General features: G+C 46.9%; 1 protein-coding gene across 1 annotated transcript in view; it reads left to right on the top strand.

Moving 5' to 3' along the window:
* Positions 1–2,289: 2,289 nt before the first annotated feature.
* Baalc (BAALC binder of MAP3K1 and KLF4) overlaps positions 2,290–23,018 on the top strand; it is a 77,830-nt gene continuing 57,101 nt past the window's right edge. Inside the window, exon 1 of the mRNA XM_021184110.3 lies at positions 2,290–2,633. Coding sequence (XP_021039769.1) covers positions 2,474–2,633 — 160 coding nt within the window. The 5' untranslated portion in view covers positions 2,290–2,473. The remainder of the gene's footprint in view (positions 2,634–23,018) is intronic.

Raw genomic sequence — 23,018 nt, 5'->3', positions numbered from 1 at the left:
GATAAAGTGGAAAATATTTTCTCTGTAGAAAATAGTAAAAATGATAACATTTCCCAATAGGCCCATTTAAACCAAATAATAGTTGAATTATACATATAAATATTGTTTAGTTTCTGTAATCCAAAAGAAACTTCATTTGCTTGAAAAGTCATGTTCCATTTAAATTGTATCAATTGAAATTCTTCCCTTCTTCCCCTTCACTGTTTGGTTTATGACAGATCATTTTTCTATAGGGTAACCCATTAATTAAAAAATTTAAATGTTTTCTAGCCTTTCCTCCTGCAAGTAGAGTCAGCATGTCCTTTCATCTTCTTGAAATGGCAAACTCTTTCATCCCAACAGTGAAATGCTTCATTAAACCATGCTCACATTTCTTACAAGCTACAGTTATCAACAAAGAAAACAAAACCCAACAAATCCTGAGCACAGAGGATGAGCCATCTGGTCAGAGTCCAAGGGGAAAACTGAATCTAAATAGAAAAAAAGGGCATTGCTTCAACTACCAGGAGCTGATCGGTTATCAGAGCCCTTTAATGGCAGGTGATAACCCCAGGCTTTCTTATTTGTCTTATTTGAGACAAGTGCTTGCTATATAGTGTGGGCTAGCCTGGGAGCCTCCATCCTCTTCCTGTAGCCTCCCACAAGTGACACTTATAGAAATGCAGTGCCCTACCTGACTCCACAAGCCTTTCTCAGCTAGTTGGTGAACACAAGGACAGATTGTCTGCTCTGTAAGTTTCAAACACTCTCTGAATCGTTGGTATTAAATATCAACAAGAAGCAAATCCTTGGAAAAACAGACTTTTGCCCAGTCGATGATTATGTAGGAATGACAGGAAATGTCATTTTCAGGAAGCTCAGTAGAAATCCTATCAGAAGGGAAGGGAAAGCGAAATCGGAAAAATAATCCACTCATCTGTAGTCTCTGGAGCTTTGCACCAACTGGACACCTCTAGTCCTCTTCTCCTCCGTAACTGGCCATCCTCTCATCTCCAGATGATTGCCGGACTACACTGGCCTCTCTGTTCATTCATTCTCCACATGCTTTTTGAGCGACAGTTTCCTTGAGCCGATCGGATAACACCGGTGAGATGTAGCTTAAAGCTTTCCCTTGCTCTCCACCCTGAACGTTTACAATACAGCCAACCTCCCTTCCTTTGTCTTTCTCCCTTGCCTGGCTCCAGCCTGCCCTACCTCATCTCAGGCTCACATAGTTTCCTTTACTCCCCAGGTCTCAGTTCCAGGGCCTTCTTTTGATTTTCTAGAACCTTCAGGCTCAAACACTTCTGTTCTGGCCACTCATTAGGTGTTGGCATTGCTGGGGAAGTGAAGAGAACACAGACTCTGTTAGAGCCTGAGAGGGGGGGCTCTTTTTTTTTTTCTTTTTTCTTTACATCATCATCAATTTGATATTGGAGACTGAGCACAGGACCTCATGAAGACCCAATTCTTTTTATACCAAATTATTCAAGAGAGGAAGCAAAAGGAGTCAGAAGCCCTCTAACTTGACACAGGCTGTGGGAGCCACCCATCCCAAGTAACTGCACATCCTCTGCCTCAGAGGCTAAGAAGAGGTGGCAGAGTCCTGCTGGGGCAGCCCAGGCCTTGCCTGGAGTCTTCAAGTCTACTTTCTGCCTTACAGACACTGATAGTGCCTGCCACAGGGACCTGAAGTGGAGCCTGGACTCTTTAGCCTGAACCGTAATCACTACAGAACGTTGCTTTAGTCAGTAGGCATTCCCTAGAGTCCTCCCTGGTGCATGGACCTGGTGATCTTTTGCTTTCTTGAGAACAGAATTTAGAAGATGGTGGAGTTGCAGACCTGGCAGGGGTGTTGGTGACAAGCGTCAAAGTGCACAGTCTGAGACCATGGGCCCGGCTTTCTATTCAGCAAGCAGGCACTGACTCTAACTTAACTTTCAGTGACAACTCTTCTCCCTATTTGCTGGTGTTGTTCATCCATTGCTTTTAGAACAAGTGGCCAGAAAACTTGGGAGGGTTTTTTTTGTGAGCTTCAGAGCTACCCAGAACGGAAAGGTGGTTTTAAAGAAGGATGGATAGGTAGGTGGATGACTGGATCCGTGGGTGGATGCACAGGTGGACAGATGATGGATGGATGGATGGGAGCCCAGGTCGACTGAAGACTGAAGAGGGACCCTTTTTCTCCTTCCCACCACCTGTCTGCTACTCTGTTGCACAGCATCTGCCAGAACACTGAAGGAGGGACTGGCGGCTGGGCGGTGGGAGAGGCGAGGTTGAGGGGTGCTGGGGAAGGAAAGTGGAGAGGAGGAGGGCCTTGGAGACAGAGAGGAGGGGCCCCCGGGAGCCCGGCGTTGGCAGCGGCTCTGGCGGTTAGGGGACCAATGTCGCTGCCGCCGCCTCCTCCTCGGGGGCCGGAGCTGCGTCGCCCGGGCTGAGCAGCAGCCACAGCCGCAAGCCGAGCGGCCGCCGGGCGCGCCCGCAACACGGGAGGATGGGCTGCGGCGGAAGCCGAGCCGATGCCATCGAGCCCCGCTACTACGAGAGTTGGACCCGGGAGACGGAGTCCACCTGGCTCACCTACACCGACTCGGACGCGCTGCCCAGCGCCGCAGCCACGGACAGTGGCCCCGAGGCGGGCGGCCTGCACGCGGGTGAGTGAGCCCCGCGTCCGCGAGGCCCGGCTGCCTGCAGCGAGCTGGAGCTGCAGGGGAGCCTGGGGGTAGCTAGCCAGCAACCCTATGGCGTGCTTGTGGGTGGGGTGACAGAGACAGAGGGACAGAGTAGGACATGCCGACCAGCTGGCAGCCTCAAGCCCAGGAAGCCAGGTCAAGAAGAGCCGCTTCCCAGAGGATTGATCTTACCCTTTGCATCACCGCAACGTAACACTTCTTGGCTTCTGCCTACCAGCTCATATGCATCAGCTCCCGGGGGATGAGTGGGTGGGAGGGAGGACAGTCCACTCCACCCACAAACCTCAGCTCACCCCACACTTCCCACCTGACCTGGTGGGCCTTTACCCAGCTTCTGTCTAGCTTGCCCTCTGGCCACCTGTATACTCAATTGGCGATTCTCCACGTACAGGGTGGGCTGCTTGTCCTCACACCTTTGGTGAGCAGAATCGCCTGCGTGGAATCTTGTCTCCTCCCCCATCCCTCCTGTTGGGAATGAGCCCCACTGCTGGCCTTCAAAATCCCAAGCTAGTTCAGGATTCAACACATGCCTGCCCATCACCAGTTCTGCCCTCCAGCTCGCTTTCCAGGCGGTGATGTCATAGGAAAGGACTTACCTCCTCATCCCAATAATGAAGCAAGCCAGAAAAGATTTTGAGTATAAGTACTCTTGCCTAGGTCATCCCTTGGTCAGCAGAAATCTGACAAGGGTATGCAGAGAACTTTCTGGTTTAGTCACAAGTCAAGATTTGATTTGAAAGCAGGCACTCACAAAAATATTGCAGAGGTAGATGCTGCTGAATTAGACTGACCTTTGACCCCGTATGTATTGGTGGCATCAAAAGGAAAAACAATAAAACCTCATCACTTCTTACACAGAACAATGCTTAGGTTTTTAAAGTTCTAACTATTGCTTGATCCCACTGTATTGGCATTGCATTAATGTTGGGAATAGTTATCTCCATCTTTGGTCCCAGCACTTGCTCTTTTTATTTTTCCTTTAAGGACACCAAATGCAGGTTTATTGTCCAGATTGGATTTGAGCTCCTGGGCTCAAGTATTCTTCCTTCCCAAGCTCCTCCCTGCCCCCACCCCCAACCCCAGTAATGATGTTAGGTATTAGCCTCCCCTGACTGCCTGTGAAACTGTGGCAACACTGGATTTATTTTAAAATAGTTTGACTCCCAGGGACCACAATGGTTCTTTCGTGCCGCTGCTGGGCTGGTATCCTGGTATCCAGCAGGTTCCCAAATGATGTGCTGGCTGAAGTCAGTGTCAGAAGGAGGATAAGACAGGAGTCTCTGAAGGTTTTGTAAACATTCGCTGTGACAGCCTTTCCAAGAAAGAGTCATACTTCTCTGCGGGGTCCAAGGCCAGTCAGTACTGCAAGGAAATAAGGCGGGTAAGATTTAGCACAGAAAGGGACAAATGCTGCTTTGCAGGAGAGTTGTTTTGGTGGCCCTGGGGGGTGGTGGTGGTGTGTGAGCACGTGTATGTGTACTCACTCAGGTATGCGTGTGCGTGCACATGAGTATTGCCTGTGAGCTTGTGTGAGTGTGTATATGTGTGTGTGTTCATGCACATGTGCATGTCTTTACTGAATGGGTGTCAGAGTTGTTGTGGATTGGCTGAACAAACACACACATGTCCTTCAAGTCTTTCCCAACATTTATTCATTATTCTCACTGCTTTTATTTCATGAAGTTGGGTTCCCACAACAGGTAAGGCATAGGACAATACTCATTGGTGGAACATTTCCAAACATGGGGACAGCCTTACAAGGTAGATGGTGAGCCAAGGGAGGGGCTCAGTTGTAGTCCAGGGAGAATGTCTTAGATGGCTAACACCCTCTTAATTTCCCCAGACCTTTCGGTCAGTAGAGGGATACTTCTGAAGATCAGAAGTGAACACATTTTGCATGCGCCCGAGTTCTGTGGAGTGAATGTTGTCGAGTGGGGACGAAGAGGGCCTTGGTGGCTGTGGTTTTGCAGTCTGAAAAGAATAAGTAATCATTTTTAGTTAGCTTGGGTCATCTGAGAAAGTGACAAACCTGCTGGTTTTCTGCTACCCCAGGCCATAGCCAGGATTGCCTATTCCTTTTTCCTCCCAGCCCACCCCCCCTGCCTCATTGCCCTGTGGGAGCTTCTCTGGTGGACTTAGCCCACGCCTACAGTGGCTGTGCTGGGAAGGATTCAGAATGTCAGTCTGTATATAACAGTCGATTTCTGATGGAGAGAGCCACACAGAAGAGCTAGCCTCAAGAGACTGCAATAGTAAATAGCCAAGATGTCTTTGATCTAGGATCTGGAGCTGGAAATGACCCCGGGAGCCATCAGTCCAGGGCATGGACTCTGAGACGAATTGTCCCCATTTGGAAATTCCTGCAACCACTTACCTCTAGTTCCCCCAGTACTCAAGAATCCTTCCTGGGGTCCTGGTCCTTTTTATTCAGTGTCAAATGGGAGCTGCTTTTCTCGTGGCAACCTTAGCCTGGGGACGAACTCCTCTGTCTCCTGTGCTCAGGGCACCTGTGACACTAGGTCGGGGCTCTGTGAGGGTTTTCTCCAGAAGGCTGGGATTCACTTGGGACAGTTTTTCCCTAGTGTGCAGGCGCTCAGTCTAACCTTGCTCCTCAGTTGCTTCAGCTATTTCTACATTCCCCTCTACCCTCTTCCTCAAAGTCTTTGCAACTGGACACCCCTCAACCTGATTCAGCTTTCTGGGATTCTCCCAAGGGTCTTTCTGACCTTTTAACTTCTGACATTTAAAAAAGTCTTTTCCCCAACTTTATCCCATCCTTTGGAAACTTCTGGCCCAGCCTAAAGGTTCCATAGGCTCACCACATGCCATTTCCACAACTCTATCTACTGAGAAGCGTCAAGCCCATTTGCCTTAGCTGCTTACCTCAGCCGTCTCCCACCTTCCAGACTGAGGGCGTGTCACATGACAAGCGATCCGTCAGCATTTGATAAGAGTTCTGAATTTTACTGTGGGTGGTGGGTGGCTTATTTTTGTACCAGTTCCACATCTGAGTCTCTTGCCCGCCTTCCATCCCTCTCACTTACCCTGAGGCTCTGCTTCCTGGTTTTGGAGGTTGTTTCCAACAGCCAGCAGAATGCAATTAAGACTTTAGATTCCACTATTAGTAGGTTAGAACTGAAGACTCCAGCAGCTGACACCCCGCATCTGCCCGAATTTCCAAACTCTATCGAAGTAGGAAATGAAATCACTCTGGCATGGACGGATTCTCATAAAATCGGTGTGCTGGATTGACTTCTTTTTTCTTTTACCTCCACTGTGGGAGGGGGTGGCTCCCCAAGGAGGGTGAGAGTCTGAGGTTGCCACACCTGCCTGGTGCAGCCAGTCCATACATCAATAACTGCTTAGTCCCCAAATCCACTCCATTACAGTGTTCCTTTAAAATTACAAATATCTCCCATAGTTGTTTCCTAATCTATTTAGAGAATAAAACACCTCAACATTTTCTCAACTAGTTCTTTATGGTTTTAAATAATCGTGTCAGTACAGTAATTTAGTAAGTTTAGGCAAATGATTTACCCAAATAAGGTAGAAGACAAGGCTATTTAGTTATCATTAGCTACCATTTACAGATGGCTTCTGAATGGTCAGGCACTGTAGTTGACACTATGCAAATCACCTCACTTAACGTGGACAACGAAGATGAGATAGGAACCATTGCCCCCTGTGGGTTCCTCCTGTGTTTATAAACCAGGGAAAGAGGCTTAGAGTGTACCAAGCAACGTCTCCATCCCATAACTGAGATTCAGCTTTCTCTGACTGACAAACCCCACACCTTTAAATACATCCCACCACAAATGGGGGTTGGTTTTGGAATTCTTGATTTTGCAGTTACTGGGATGCGAAGCCCATCTTAAACTGTTGATAATTTAGTCTGACATCAGGCAGCACCAGTCCTGTGTCAGGTCCTCCTTTGGGTAGGAAGCCTCTTCTACCTCTGCAGAGTACCTTCCTCCGAGATTTCCTACTTCCTGTGACTTCTGCCTGATCAAGTCCAGCCCCGTGGTGCCATGTATTGTGTAAACATCTCTCTCAATCCCAGAGATGCTGTTGGTCTTCTATTTTGTCCAGATTACATGCAGCACTGTAAGTATCTTCTTAAACACAGTACTCACTTTGTCCAGGTCCTTCCTTGACATGAAGCACCTTGGGTTGGTTGGAGCTAGACTCTTCACATTTGTCTATGAGTAGGAGAGTACAAGGGACATTCTGAAGTGGCCCCATGAGTGCACTTGTCCAGCACAGGTAGACTCAGGCGAGGGCTTGTTTGTGTACATGTTTTCTCTACAACTCACATTAAGTTCATGGTTATTTAGAACCCTTAGATCTTCCTTTCTAAGTATCCTGTTGTATCAGGAGTATTGCGCTTTCTCTGCTATAGACCCAAAGCTTGAGGCAGTGATTGGTATATGGATGGCATTCAATAAATATTGAATGCTGACTAGTCCCTAACCCTGTGAATCCTGCATTAAGATGAGTCTGCTTCCTGACTCTGTTCTCGGTGTCTGCATTTATTATTGTAAAACTTCATCTTAGTGGTTTCCAGTTCTGCCTAAGTTTGTTCACGTCCCGAGTCTTTGTTCCCATGGCTATAAACTGGAGATGGAAGATGTCTGTTTGTTTGTCAGTTTGTGAGGTAGACAGCACAGAGATGAGTAAGCTGTGTTTCTTTGTTTCAAGCAGTGAATAATAAATGAGAGACAGATACAGAAACACCAACCAGGTCGGCATGGTCCACACTGCAGGAAGAATTCAAGGGCTGAGTAGTTTGTTCTGCCTGGGGGAATGACTGTGTACAGAGATTGCAGAAGAATGAAGGAATGTGAGGAAGCCAGAGTTCCCAAGTTCCTTCCAAGTAGGAAAGGTGAAGGAAGGCAGCCAGGCTTCCCTGAGAGATGTCCTGAGAGGAACAGTCCTCAAGAGAACCTCCAACCTGGGTCTTCCTGTGCACAAAACCTCCCACCGCAGTGCCAGCCCCTCGAGACCCCGGTTACCTTTGCTGTTCCTGCCTTAACGATTGACTCACATCTGCCACCTTCACGGGTGATGATTAGGCTGGGAAGGAACCACTGCCTGAGCTGGGCTTGGGAGGGAGCACTCTTCAATGAATAACCTAAGGAGTGTCCCTGTAGCCGAGAAAACGTTGTCGCTGTTCATCAGTTCCCTGGGAGACCCAGCCTTTTGGGCTCTGGCCTACTCAATTGTTGTGTAGTAAGAAAACACTTCTTTTACTTTATTTTCCTAATCATTGTTGTGTGTGAGAGCATGACTGTGTATGGCCTGCATGCCACGCTACCCTGTGGATGTCAAAGGGCAGCTTTGTGCAGTCAGTTCTCTCCTTCTCCCTTCCCATGAGTTCCCCGGATTGGTCGCAGGCTGGCATGGCAAATGCCTTTACTCACTAAACCATCTCTCCGGTGCAAAACTTTGAGTTATAAGGGAATTGTTTGTTTGTTTGTTTTGTAAATGTTATGACAAGAAATGGGAGATAATAAACCCAAACAATTTATACATTTCTAAGAAGTTCCAAGTTCTCATGGTCCTTCTTGCTCTGACAGTCCAGTGTCAGCATCAACCAGCCCTTCTGAGGGACCAAGAGCAGACCTGACAGATTTCTCAGCAGGCAGAAGGCTGGGGAGAGGGGTCATAACTAGATAATAAAGATGGTGAACTTTCAAGATGGCTGGCTTCTTTCTCACCTTCCTGAGACAAGACCCTGGTAGCTTAAAGCAAAGGCTTGATGAGACTTTTCTCCCACTGTAGGTTGCCCTGTAATAGGCTACACAGTTATGCCGTATCATGAAAGTATTTCTACGAATACGTTAAGTATCAAAATTATCTTGCTTAACTGGTCTCTGAACCAGCCATAAATTGCTGTTCCCTGTGACCCTGAGCTAAGGTTAACTAGCTGGCTGTTTAACTGCTATCTCTCTGCTTCTGTGCACAATGCTTGCTTCCTTTTGCAGATGCCCAGTACTGCCTTTCTGTATATATCACAATTTCAGTTTTTGCCCTTAAAACCAGCTAGAGAAGGGGGAACAAAACACCCATGGAAGGAGTTACAGAGACAAAGTGTGGAGCAGAACCTGAGAGAATGACCATCCAGGGACTGCTCCATCTGGGGATCCATCCCATAAACAACCACCAAACCCAGACACTATTGTGGATGCCAACAAGTGCTTGCTGAAAGGAGCCTGATATAACTGTCTCCTGAGAGGCTCTGCCAGTGCCTGACAAATACAGAGGTGAATGCACACAGCTATCCATTGGACATAGCACAGGTCCCCAATGAAGGTGCTAGAGAAAGTACCCAAGAGAGCTGAAGGGATTTGCAACCCCATAGGAAGAACAACAATATGAACTAAACAGTATCCCCAGAGCTCCCAGGGACTAAATCACCAACTAAAGATTACACATGGAGGGACTCATGGCTCCAGCTGCATATGTAGCAGAGGATGGCCTAGTCGGTCATTAATGGGAGTAGAGGCCCTTGGTCCTTTGAAGGCTCTATGCCCCAGTATAGGGGAATGCCAGGTCCAAGAAACAGGAGTGTGTGGGTTGGTGAGCAGGGGGAGGGGGAAGGGGATAGAGGGAGGGATTTATTTAAGCCTCAAGAGGTTTTCTCTTTAGGTACCCCATAACTAGCTCTCTCTGGAATTTTTCTCTTCATCTACCCCATAACACCACTGCCTGTGGACAACAAGTTTTCTTGAACAGACTAGAACATGTGTAACCCAAACTCGCAAACTTGTATCCCTTATCAGTCTCCTGTTTTTGTTCAAACTGAGCAACCTTAAATTGGGGAAGAAAGACCCCCTCCTTTTAAAAACACAGCCCTCAGGGAGCCAGGTCTTCAGCTTTCTGTCTTTCTGTCTCTCTGTCTCTGTCTCTCTCTCTCTCTCTCTCTCTGTCTCTCTGTCTCTCTGTCTCTCTCTCTGTCTCTCTCTGTCTCTCTCTCTCTGTCTCTCATATATATATATATATATATATATATATATATATATATATATATATATGACTGACTTGAATTACTCTACAAAACAACCTCACAGAGGTTGGGGGTGTAACTCAATTAAAAAATTGAGTTTGCTTAGCACTCTCACAGGAGGCACAGACCAAAACCAGACCTATGCTGTCACCTCAGCGCTTGTGAGAAGGCAGAAGGAGGCAGGAGGAGGTTCAGGAGCCCATCACCCTTGGCTACCTAGCAAATTCAAGGTCACGATGAGCTATGTGAGACCCTGTCTCAAAAATCAATACGAGAAGCAAGCAGGAGCCAGCTCATACACTATTGTCGTCACCGCTTCTCAGGAGGAAGAAACTGAGGCTCAGTGCTTAGCAGATTGTACAAGGTCAAACAAGCCAAACAACCTCATGGGAACTCAGGTCTCTCCCTTCTAAACCTGGGCAATGTCCTCAGTCCAAGGAGGCTGGGGTGTTTCAGCAGGGACTTCCAGCCCTCTTCTCCCTCACCTGTGCGGTGTGTTTTCTATTACTAACCTCTCAGTGTGGGTACCTCCTGCCAGTATCTGCGTGAGTGAGGGCTGGGTTCCTGTAGCACCACGGCACTGAACAAGCTCCCAGTGCTTTGCTGGCCCTTGTGTGTCCATCTCTGCAGAGAGGCACTGCCGGGGTGACTTCAGAGTTGTCTAGTCCTAATAAAGATGAACGTCTTTGGGAAGAATAACACCATTTTTAGATTTAAAACAAAACATCGATTCTTTATAACAATGAAGAAAGTGGGTGCTGAAGAGACGGCTTTAGTTGTTGAGAGCAAGTGGGGCATGGGGCAGTTCTTCCACAGGTCGATTTCCAGCACCCTAATCAGGCTGTAACTCCAGCTCCAGGGAGATACAACATCTCTGGTCTCAAAAGATGCCTGCACTTACGTGAATACATACGCACCCGCACACTCACAGTTAAACTATGTTTAAGTGTTAGGAGTGAGTCTATTTTGGCAGGAGGAAGATCAGGGGACGAGTGAAAGGACTTTTCTTTTTTCTTTCAGTATTAAGCAAAGGTAGTTAAGTACAGCAAAGTATGTGCAGGGCAAATATGCCTTGTGATAAATACATCCCTATATGTAGCCTCTCCATGCTGGGCAGAAAGAGCTGTGCGGTCTTACATTTCCCCATCTGTTTTTCTGGGAGGTACAGTCTAGAAGCACAATGGCCTCTGTCTCAGGGTTTCTATCGCTGTGACTAAACACTGACCAAAACAACTGAGGGAAGAAAGGGTTTATTCAGCTTACACTTCCACGTTGCTGCTCATCATGGAAGGGAATCAGGACAGGAACTCAAACAGGGCAGGAAGCAGGAGGCAGGAGCTGATAACGCAGAAGCTACGGAGGATGCTGCTTTCTGGCTTGCTCCTCGTGGTTTGCTCACACTGCTTACAGAACCTAGGACCATCTGCCAGGGATGACACTACACACAATGTGGACCCTCCCACATAAATCACTAATTAAAAAAAAATGAGCCTACAGGCTTGCATATGCCTTGATCTTATGGGTGCATTTTTTTTAAGACTTTAAATTTTTATTTATATGAGTACATTGTCACTGTGTTCAGACACACACACACACACACACACACACACACACACACACACACACCAGAAGCGGGCATCAAATCTCATTACAGATGGTTGTGAGTCACCATGTGGTTGCTAGGAATTGAACTCAGAACAGCCAATGCTCTTAATCATTGAGCCATCTCTGTAGCCTGTGGCTACATTTTTAAAAATTGAGGTTTTTTTGCTTTTAGATGACTTTAGCTTGTCAAGTTGACATTAAACGACTCAGTACAACCTCTGTGTGGGAGTGGGGTATAGTTGGAGGCATCAGCTCCATGTCTGAATCTCAAATGCACATGGAGTCCGGTAGGGTGGCTATTCTCTGTTCTGTAGGACACAGCTCCATCTATCGCAGGCACTGGGTCTCTGGGTCCCCCCAGCGCAGGAGTGCGATGCTGTGCCTGACCGTGCGACCCTTGTGTAAGGAAACAAAGCTGGAAGCCCCATCAGCTTTACAAATGTTGCAAATCCCCACAGTCTCTGGGTTCAGTTAGCTTTTCTTCATGGTGATGCTGGGAGTCTTGGCTTTTCTTAATGTCTGCATCGGGATTTTAGTGGACAGTTAGCTAAGCTGAGCCAGTGCTGTTAGCCAGATGCTTTTGGCTGGGATCCAGCCAAGAACCTAGCCATCTTCTCCAAACCACTGCCCTGTGCTTTCTTATAACCACAGTGACAGACGGACAAGGTCTTTCTCTTTAAGTATCTTGTACTTCCTCCCTGTGCTACCAATGCAGCACGGCCTGTGGACTGTGACCCCGAGTTCTCAAACCTCTCCTCCTTCACCCAGGGCCTTCCTTACTGCTTTGCTTAAAGACAGCATAGTTATGTAGTGAAGGAATCTGACGTTAACTGCAGGTAATGGTTGTGTGGCCTTGAGCCACACGGAGGTCTCAAGGAGACTCATGGAGCTATTGAGGTCTTGGCTATTCTGGGCTTTCGTTCTTCCCTTGGTGGGATGGAAATCTCTGAAGAATTAACCAGCCACAGGGATCCTCAGAGTCTCACCAGGGCTCCTTTGTTTCCTCTTCTCAGCCTTGTCTGGGCTCCTTATGCCAAGTCTTGGGTCACCCTGCTCCTCGGCTTCCTATTCCCCTATGCCTGACATTGCCGAAGAGGGAGTTGAGTGACTGTCTGTGCCTCTTGCAGTCTGGGAGGTGCGTGTCTCATTATCTCCCAGCAAGCCTGTTAGCTCCCTATTAGGCAGTCCCCAACTTACAGCTTCAGTGCTAGGTACTTTTTTTCTCTGAATACCAAAAGAAATCAAATACTTGCTGTGAGTCCTTGGATATTGCCTCCTGTGACCTGTGTAAGAAAGAAATCATTATGGTCTGTTTTCAGTATGAGATGCATTTAGAGCTTGCCAGTGATTCAGATGAGCATGGTGAAAAAGGCCCCTGCTTTCCCTGGCTAAGTGGCTGGCACCTGCTTGCCTGGTAACATTTTATTTTATGCTCAAAAGTTACAGACAGGCTGGGCGGTGGTGGCCCACGCCTTTAATACCAGCACTCGGGAGGCAGAGGCAGGAAGATTTCTGAGTTCGAGGCCAGCCTGGTCTACAGAGTGAGTTCCAGGACAGCCAGGGCTACACAGAGAAACCCTGTCTGGAAAAACAAACAAACAAACAAACAAACAAACAAAAAAAGGTTACAGACAGGCCAGTGGGCAGTGGTGGTGCATGCCTTTAATCCCATCATGTTGGAGGCTGAGACAGGCAAATCTCTTGAGTTAAAGGCCATCCTGGTTTACAGATAGAGCTCCAGGACAGCCACAGCTATGCAGAGAAACCTTGTCTTGAGAAGAAAAGAAAGTTACAGACAGTTTGCCACATAAGTGAACCTCTGTGTCAGGAAGAAGGGGGCATTTCAAGCCCCAGAGGGTGAGGACTGTGTTAGGCTAGTTGAAAAGGTTGGAACTTCCATTCCACCAGTATATGGGGAAGAAAGGGCAGGGATAGTTTGTGATCGGGAATGGTAGAGCTCTGTTTTGTGCCATTGGTCCTGGCTGATCCCTCCCCCTCCCTCGCACAACCCCACCCCCACCTGCTTCTGCAGAACTGAAAACAAATGTCTCCTTTTTGGTACTCTGCGTCTCCAGTGCTCTTATTACAAAGTGAGGACTCTTGTTTCCCTGGTATGTAACCTTTTTGCTACTTTGGAGTTTAAAAACATCTTTAGCCTCCTCTCCTGCAGTCTGAGGAGAGGAGAGGAGGCTAAGTTCACAGGCAAGGATGTTCAAAGTCCAAAGGCAAGCACACGGATTCTCTGCAGCCTGCCTCACCATCAGGGTCCACTGATCTTCCATTGTGACCCTTGGCATTTATTTTCTTGTCACAGGGAGAATAATATCCACCCCCTGCCCATCTCTTTGAGACAGGGTCCCACTGTGTAGACCAGATTCCAGATTATCCTTGAATTCACTTCTTAAGTAAGTACTGGACTAACAGGAATTACAGGTATGCAACCCTCAAGACTAGCAGAGAAAACAATCTTAAATGCAGGTCAAGTCCTGTTACTTTCTGTCTGTATTTTCTGATTGTGTTCTTTTCTTTTTGTTTTCTTTTCTTTTTCCTTCCTCCCTCCCTCCCTTTGCTCTTCCCCCCTTTCTAAACCCCTTCCCCCCACCCCCCACCCCATTTCTCTTTGGCTGTCCAGGAACTCCCTCTATAATCTAGGCTAGTCTCAAACTCGGAGATGCACCTAGCTCTGCCTCCCAAGTGCTGGGATAAAAGTGAGCACTACCATGCTGGGCTTGTGGACGTTTCTTGTGCAGGGCCATGTTCCTGTCAACCTGGAGGCAGCTGTCAGGGAAGCTCCAGTTGGCAAATTTTAAGAGCTGACTGCGTTCCCTGTGGAAGTTACAAAATAAAAATTCCTTGCTTGTGGGCTTTAGTACATGAGGAAACCAGAAGGTTTGTAGACAATACCAAGGCTGTTAGGAAAACTGGTTGCCATAACAACAGGACATGGCATTGGTTACAAAGAATCTGCAGTGGCCTGTGCACCCTTCCTAGGAGGGATGCGGGTTTAAGGACTTTAAACAACAAGTGTTTCTGTAGCCAAGGCCATGTTCAGTCATTTCCTCTGAGAGTTCCTTTCCAGGCAGTCAGGGTATAGCTAGGAATCAGACCTGCTGGTGGGGCTGATGAGGGATGAGTGCGCATGCACACACGAAATGCAGCCACTGTCTCATGAGCATGGTTTGCACTCACTGTGTGCCTCTCCAGTGCCAAGCATCCCATGGTTACTATGTAACCAGTTATCTGCATCTTTCAGATGGCAGAGGCAAAGAGGCGATGCTGTCTGTCTACATGCATGCAGGTGGAAGAGGTGGGAGGGGTTTAGAACGCAGGCCAGTCTCACCTGGAACCCGGTGGTCTTTCCTCTATGGCTGCTACCTCTGCTCCTTATCTCTGTTTACCTATGACAGCTTTTGGACTGGCCCCTTCGCAGCTCCATGCCAATGCCTTTCACTTGCTGGAAGAAGTTTTGACTCAGCTGGGATTCTCGGAGGGTCATGACTCGCTATTGCCCACTGTGAGGGCAGGCTGCCCACTTGAGCCTTTCTCTCCAGCCTTGTCATCCCTGCAGGGTCTCCCCACTCAGCTCAACCAGAGAGCTCTTAGGCTGAGGCTCTGGTACCACTGCCTGTGCCTCAAACACCTTCCATTCCTGCCCCCATGCCTTAGTCACAAGCTCCCTGTCAATGCTGCTGCTGCTGGCTGTGAACTCATGGAGACCAGAGGCTGTAAATGTCTGTAAAGGCTAGATAGTAAGTATTCTAGGCTTGAGGGCCACACGATTTCTTCGGTAGTTTCTTAACTTCTCATTGTTCAATGCCAGCTCAGTCACAGACTACTCACAAACGAGCCTGTCTGTGTTCCAATGACAATGCTTGTTTTTCTATTTTTTTTTAAAGATTTATTTATTTATTATATGTAAGTACACTGTTGCTGTCTTCAGATACTCCAGAAGAGGGCGCCAGATCTCGTTACCGATGGTTGTGAGCCACCATGTGGTTGCTGGGATTTGAACTCTGGACCTTCGGAAGAGCAGTCGGGTGCTCTTACCCACTGAGCCATCTCACCAGCCCCGATAATGCTTGTTTTTAATTTTAAAATGTTAACTACTTTTTATTCCCTCTCTCTCCTCTCTCCCTCCCTGCTCTGTGTGTATATATGTGTATGTGTGTATGTCTGTGTATGTATATGTACGTATGTATGTATATATGTATGTAAGTATGTGTGTATGTGTGAGTGTGTGTGAGTGTGTGTGCAGGTGCCTGCAGAGGCCTGAAGAGGGTATTGGACCCCATGGGTTCAAGAGTTACAGATGTTTGTGACATGTTTGCTGTGATCCAAACCCTGGTCCTCATAATAGAACAGCAAGTCTTCTTTTTTGTGCCTGAGACACTTTTCCAGCCTAGTTTTAAATTTTAAGTTAACTTTTACTTATTCAGCATTTGTTTGTGTGAGTGTTTTGGGGAGCAGGGGTTAGAGGGCAATTTGTGGGAGCAGGTGCTCTCCTGTACCATTCGGGTCCTATGAATTGGATTCAGTCATCAGGATTCCACATCTAGTGGCCATCCTGCCAGTCTCCTCTTGTCCTAGATGGATCTTTGGTGTTATTAAATCTCAGATTCGCTGACTTTGAGGCCAAAGTAGGTATTAGAATATAGAAAAGAGAGTAAGTTAATCCCAGTCCTCAAAGATACTTCTAAATACCCTGCAAATACCAAATAGTCAATGCTATTGAATGACTGAAGAATGAGTAAATGAGATAAACTTATTTCTCACTTGGAAGGAAGTTTTACTTTTCTTTTCTGTTTTTAAGAATTGGTTTTTATAAGCCGGGCAGTGGTGGCACACACCTGTAATCCCAGCACTCGGGAGGCAGAGGCAGGAAGATTTCTGAGTTCGAGGCCAGCCTGGTCTACAAAGTGAGTTCCAGGACAGCCAGGACTATACAGAGAAACCCTGTCTTGAAAAAACAAAAAACAAGACCAAAAAACAAACAAACAAAAAATGAATTGGTTTTTATGTGTCTCTGGCTGGTTTGGAGTTCTCTAGGTAGACCAGGCTGGCCTCCAAACTCACAGAGATCTACTTGCTTGTGCCTCCCAAGTACTGGGATTAATGCATGCACCACCATGTGTGAAAGAAGGAAGTTTTTGCAGGTTGCTAATAACCTCTGATAACCTTAGGATGCTAAGACATGTTACATGTCTTAGCATGTACATGTTAGAGACTATGACTCACATCATGCTCTTCACTGGTGAGTCATTGCATGGGGCACCACAGTGGGGCAGGGGTGCCCAAAGATTAATTCCATCACCTTTTTTCTCTCAAGGGAGTTCTCCCTGCCTTGGGCTCCAGGGAATGGTGGACCTTTCTACTCCTTCAGTTCAGGCCACTGTTGACTGATAGCCTCAAGGGGAGCTGCTGTGGCTGTGGCTGTGGCTGTGGCTGTGGCTGTGGCTGTGGCTGTGGCTGTGGCTGTGGCTGTGGCTGTGGCTGTGGCTGTGGCTGTGGCTGTGGCTGTGGCTGTGGCTGTGGCTGTGGCTGTGGCTGTGGCTGTTTTTCTAGGTGGCCTTGACTCAGACAGTCTCCTTTCTGAGTGTGGAGTATTGCTTTTTGCTGGTGAGAAGAATCCGCATCACCCCATGTCCCTCCGAGCTGTGCTCACCTTTCCTTCACTGTCAGCCACAGCCACAGGCTAGAATGCCAAGTTGGGGGATTTTAGGAAGTCACTCCACGTCTGGTTGGTTCTGAATCTGGGTAGTTGATGAATAAGGTTCTGTTCCAGGATTTAGTTTTGTGAATTAGGTGTTTCATTGCAGAAAAGGGGCTGCCAGCCATTATGCAAGGCTTCAGGAAACACCCAGTGAATGCCCTAAAGAACTCACCATTTAAATAGACACCGCAGAACATTCTCACCATCAAGAACCAGAGGGTTCATGAAAGCCTGGGCTCTTCAGACCTATGTTTTTCTGTTTTGAATATGAATTAAAAATCCATGCACTGACTATTCTCGGCGTTGCAAATCTTAAAGTCCCAAATCTTAAGCCGTATGCAAAGTCCTAAAAAAAGTAACAAAAAGTTACTTGAAAAGGTGATATAACATGCATACACACACACACACACACACACACACACACACACACACACACACACACGAGATGATGAATTCAGTTGAGTAGCACATTGTTTCAGTATAGTTGCTCAAATCAACTCTGGGACCTCTTGATCACAGTCTAAGGCATTTAAAAAAGCATTTCAAGCTCATATAAAGGTTGCAAAAATCAAAACTATACTCACATATTTCAAGAACACGTGGATGTGGAGAGGAGTCTAATGGAGCTCTACATGCCCATCACTCAGTGTGAACAAGCAACCCAGGACAAATCTGGCCTCGTCTCTGCATTTGACCCCCTTCACCTCTTGGGTTTTTTGGGAGCATAGGAGTCATGTAACTTTGTCATACATAGATGTTAAATGTTCTTTCACATTTTATTTATAACTTCAATTTAATTTCTGTGTATATGGTGTGTGTTGGGATGTGAAGGGATTTTTCTCAGCAGGTGAGAAATCGTAGCTCAGTGTCAGTGTGCCTCTCCTGGAGTGAGGTTGCTGTCTCTTCATATGACTATGGACGAACTGTCTTTTCTGGCTTCTGCATGAAGTGTGTGCTTGTCTCTAGGCTCAGTCTTCTGACTGAATCTACTAGCTGTAAATATTCATCCTTTGAGGGTGGACGACTGAGGCATTTTGAAAAGCAGAGCATCATTCAGACCATTTGGTGAATAGACGTGCTGGGGTGCTGTCCTCATACGGCACAGCTGCTGGCTGGCATCATCTCTTGGCCGTGCCAGGGCCTCTCCAGATGGCCTTCTGGAACAGGCCGGTACAGGCTCCTTGTAGCACTGCAGCTCAAGGGCAGTGAGCTTGTGACATAAGTGCATGGGCTGTCAGGGTGTGTCCCTGCTAGCAAGGTAAAGCTGCTTTGCCTGGGATCTTGGATACAAGTGAGAGTAACTAGACTCCAATCCTTGATCAAGGCGTGGCAAGCGTCTAGGAAAACATGGTGGCTTGAGAACTGAGGGAGCTCCGATTTTTTTTTTTTTTTAGACAGGGTTTTTCTGTATAGTCCTGGCTGTCCTGGAACTCATTTTGTAGACCAGGCTGGCCTCGAACTCAGAAATCCACCTGCCTCTGCCTCCCAAGTGCTAGGATTAAAGGCATGTGCCACCACACCCGGCTGGGAGCTCCGATTTTTAACATGGTGCTTTGAGAACTGTGAGGGAGCTCCGAATTTTCTCTAGAAATCGGTCTGTTGCTGTTTCTCTGGTGAGATATGGAAATTCTCGAGTCGGAAACAAAAGACTTTATTGCTGTGGAGGAGAACGTTTCTTTAGGGTTAGCTCATTTGCACCAGCCACCTTTCTCAGGGTGTGGGAGTATGTATGTGTGTATGTGTGTGCAAGTATGTGGGTAATCTATGTGTGGGGTGTGCATGTTTGTAGTTGGATGTGCATATTGTGTGCATATGTGCACATGTATGTGGTGGGTGTGTGAGTGCTTGTGTGCATGTGGTGTGTGTATGTTCATAGGCACATGTATATGCATGTGGTGTGTGTGTCGGGGTGCTGAGGTTAAATGTCCCGGTGGATTCCTGCATAGGTATTATAGGAGATTGCTGTTCCTTCGACTCTGCTTTCACCGTATGGTACAAGTTTCCCACAGTCACCCTCTTTGCAACGCTTCCCTAGGCTTCCCTTGTATGGACTAATCTGTCCCCGTATCCTGCTCTAATTGATTCTTTCAGACATTACTTCTGTTGCTGTGTGGTTAGTCTTGTGTACATGGGCTCAGCTCTGCCCTTCCATAGCAAGCAGAGTTTCTTTGGTACAGAAATTGTGTGGTATTTATTGTCTGTCTCTTATGAGAGCTTGAAAGAAGCAGAGATCTTTCAACTTTTTCCGAGGCCTGCACCCACTTTGTCACCCATGTCATGCTTGAACATGATGGTTGACTGCTTGGCAACAGAACTGTGGGATTTCAGGCACTTGTGCCTGCGTGGCTACAGACCACAGCTTTGTAACCTTAGGACTGTGTGGCCACAGTCTGCATGGCTTCATGGTGGGTGGTTGCAGAATTCTGACAGGAACCCTTCCTTTTGTTCTCCCGTGACTTTTGCCACAGCTTCCACCAGCGCCTGAAGCAAATGGTGTTGTCCATGGGGGGACCACAGCCGCTGGTGAGGCTGGAGCATATGCACTGTCAGGATTAAGAATTCTTAACTATGACGGGCCATGGTGGTGCACACCATTAGTCCAGGCACTCTTGAGGCAGAGGCGGGTGGATCTCTTAGTTTGAAGCCAGCTTGGTCTACAGAGCGAGATCCGGGACAGCCAGGGCTCCATAGAGAAAATCTATCTTGAAAAATCAACCAACCAACCAGTCAAACAAACCAAAATGAATTCTTAACTACTACCACACAGCAGGAATTCGAGGCAGCCAAGACTGCCCGAGCCTTCCAGTCTCCTCTCTGCTCCACCGGTTAAGTTGGTTACACACACATGTGGAGAATAAAGGGATGAACAAGCTACAGAGAAATCATGTCCAGGTATAGACTGTAGCTCGGTAGGTAGACTACAGAGAGCTCAGTTGGGTGTTTAGTAGTATGCTTGAGTAGTGTGCTCTGATTCTTAGCACTGAATAAAACCGGCATGGTGGTGCGAGCTTATAATCCTAGCACTTGTGAGGTAGAGGGAAGAGGATGAGAAGTTCGAGATGGGACCTGGAGAGATGGCTTGATCAGTAAAGTGTCTGCCATGCAAAGATTCAGACCTGTGTTCAAACCCCTGGTAACCACATAACAGTCTGCTGTGGGTGCATGAGTGTCTGTAACCCTAGCCTAGGGAGCACAGAGGCAGGTGGACCCCTGGGACTTGCTGGCTAGCCAGTCTAGCCAATCACTGAGCTCTCTGAGTTCAGTGAGATCCTGTCTCAAAAAGACAAGGTGGAGAGTAAGAGTAGAGTTAACTGTAGCCTCTGTACATGAACATGGCCATCTGCATACGCGTGTACACATACATTACACACATACTACACAGAGGTTCAAAGTTATTCTCAGCTGCCTAGCAAGCCTGAGGCCAGCCTGAAAATAAATTAATAAACAAAAAAACTTAACAAAAGAAAAAAAGGAAATCGTTTTCACTAGAAGTTTGTGGCTGAGATGCTTATGCCAGTCAAGTTTACTCTACAGCTTTGGGAACTCAAGACCAAAGTGTCTCATGGTCTTGCTTTCAGCCACGTAGCTTGTTAGCCACAGAAGTGAATGCATTTTCTTGCCTTTAAAAGGGGAATTTGGTTTTTGGCCAACAAGTACTTTTATATTTTCTTTACTCCTGCTACTGTTCTAACTATATTGTAAGACCCACTAGGCGATGTGGCATCCCTATGCAGCGAGGATGTCCCCACTCAACAGATGAGGCCCCCAAGCCCTCTCTGTGCAGGTTTTCTTACAATGCCTGATGTCTGAGTGAAGATTGAATGGCATAATCATGTGAAGGACCTATCAAGTGCCAGTCTCTGTCATGACTACAACTGTGACCCTGGGGTCCTCACCATGTTGCCTTGCATCTGCCACAGGAGCTTACGTCTTCACTGTCCTCACCCCTCAGAGGAGTCTCCATTATTCACTTTGTCTGGGAAAGACTACACCTCCCCACTTCTGTCTTAGTTGAGGTTTTATTGCTGTGAAGATACCATGACCAAGGCAACTCTTATAGAGGCAAACATTTCATTGGGGCTGACAGTTTTAGAGGTTTCCACCATTATCGTCATGGTGGAAAGCATGGCAGCATGTAGGCAGACTTGGTGCTGGAGGAGGCGAAAGTTCTACATCTTTATCCACAGATGGCAGAAGGGGGCTGTCTCCTTCAGGCAGCCAAGAGGAGACTCTCTTCCATACTGGAAGGAGCCTGAGCATAGGAGACCTCAAAGTCCACATACACAGTGACACACTTCCTCCAACAAGGCCACCCCTCCTAATAGTGCCACTCCCTATGGGTCAAGAATTTAAACACATGAATCTATGGGGGCCTAACATCTTCAAACCACCGCAAGTCCCTCAGTAATGGATGAAGAGTGCCTTGAGGAGAGTGGTTCATCTTTGTTCAGTGACTTCAAGGACTCAGAATGCAGCACCTGTCTCTGTCTTGTCGGATTTCCAGGGTGCACTTATAGCTGTGACCTTGCTTCTGCCTCTCCTCTCCTCTCCTCTCCCCTGCCTCAGAGATGGCTGATCTTTTCTTTTGTTACAGAGCCTGGGAGAAGAAGGGGTATGGTACTGAAGTTAAATATTCATCTTTGGCCAAGAGCAGGAGTGAGCCAGGCTTCCCTTCTGGAATTTTTTCCTTTCTTTCCAGAAACCCCCTTGAGTGGGGTATAATGTGGGTGGGTGCGTGTATGAGGAGGAAGACTCCCTATTGAGGAATGGAGCCTCTTCTCTGGAGGGTGGAAAACATGATTTCCCTGTAGTGAGAAAAGATCTTATTTTATTTTAAATAGTTTTCCAAGTGCTTAAATATACTTGGATATGTCTCTGGGTTGTTGAATTTGTTCAAATCTGAAGAACACATTGGTCATTAATGAGGCACATGTGCTTCTTTACACAATAATGGTCTTAAAAACAAAACCATACCCACAGAATCTCTTCTTGTGCGTGAAATGCTAAGCTTAGAGTCTGAAATGGGCTTCTAGTCTACAGTGTCCAGAGTAACTTAGTTCTATCCAGGGTCACTTAACTGAGTAGATTCTGGGTGGCCATATTGGTATACAGCTTTAATCCTCACACTTAGGAAGAAGAGGCAGGCAGACCTCTGGGAGTTCCAGGCCAGCCTGGTGTCATTTCGAGTTGCAGGTGTGGGAAACATTTCTAGCAAAAGGAGAAACATACACAGATCTCTTGTACCAGGAAGAATAGTGCGCTCCAGATCTCAGGGTAGCATTGTGACAGCAGAGAAGGAGTGAGCAGAGCTGGGTCACATAGAATGCTGGAGGTTGTAATGGGTCTTAGACTCACTCAAGGACTTGGGTAGAAAGTTATCCTGACCCAATTATAGTTGAAAACTGAAGAGAAAACATTTTTTTGAGGTTATAAACATACAAAGTTTACAGTTCTGCAAGGTTCTTTGTGAAAATCAAGAGAGCCATTTCCATTTCCAGTTTTTCTGTTTTGAGTGGTGATGTGTAACACTGGGAGCCCTTACTACTAAGTCTTTAGATGCCGTTCAGGCCTGATTGCTCTCTAGTGTTCAGTCCAACAGCTCCTCATTCACATAGAAGGGAGGTTTGGCTCTTTCACTGCCGCCCCCAGTATCTGGAACAGAACTTGTCTTGGTCGGTGTTTATTGTTTGCTTTGTACTAATTTGTAAATAATGTGCATAGCTAATATGTAGTGGGCGTGGCTACTTTCCCTTTTCTCAGACAATGTTTTGTTTTACTGCCTGAGGAGTAATAGTAAATTTGACTCAATTACCAGTTCACATCATCTTCCTCCTGGTTTTGTAAATGTTACTTCAACATGTTTAAACACATAGAAATTTCTTTTCAGTCATTCATTTTTATTTAATTAAAATATAATTACACCATTTGCCCCTTCACTCTCTTCCCTCTGAGACCTCCCATATCCCCACTTTTAAATCCATGACTTTTTAATTTAATTATTATTGATACATATATATTCTCCCCC

The sequence above is a fragment of the Mus caroli genome, unplaced genomic scaffold (genome assembly GCF_978045245.1).
Source record: "Mus caroli unplaced genomic scaffold, Mus_caroli_1 scaffold_16, whole genome shotgun sequence".
NCBI lineage: Eukaryota > Metazoa > Chordata > Mammalia > Rodentia > Muridae > Mus > Mus caroli.
Note: the sequence above shows the minus strand (reverse complement) of the source record. Positions and strands in the feature narration are given on the sequence as shown.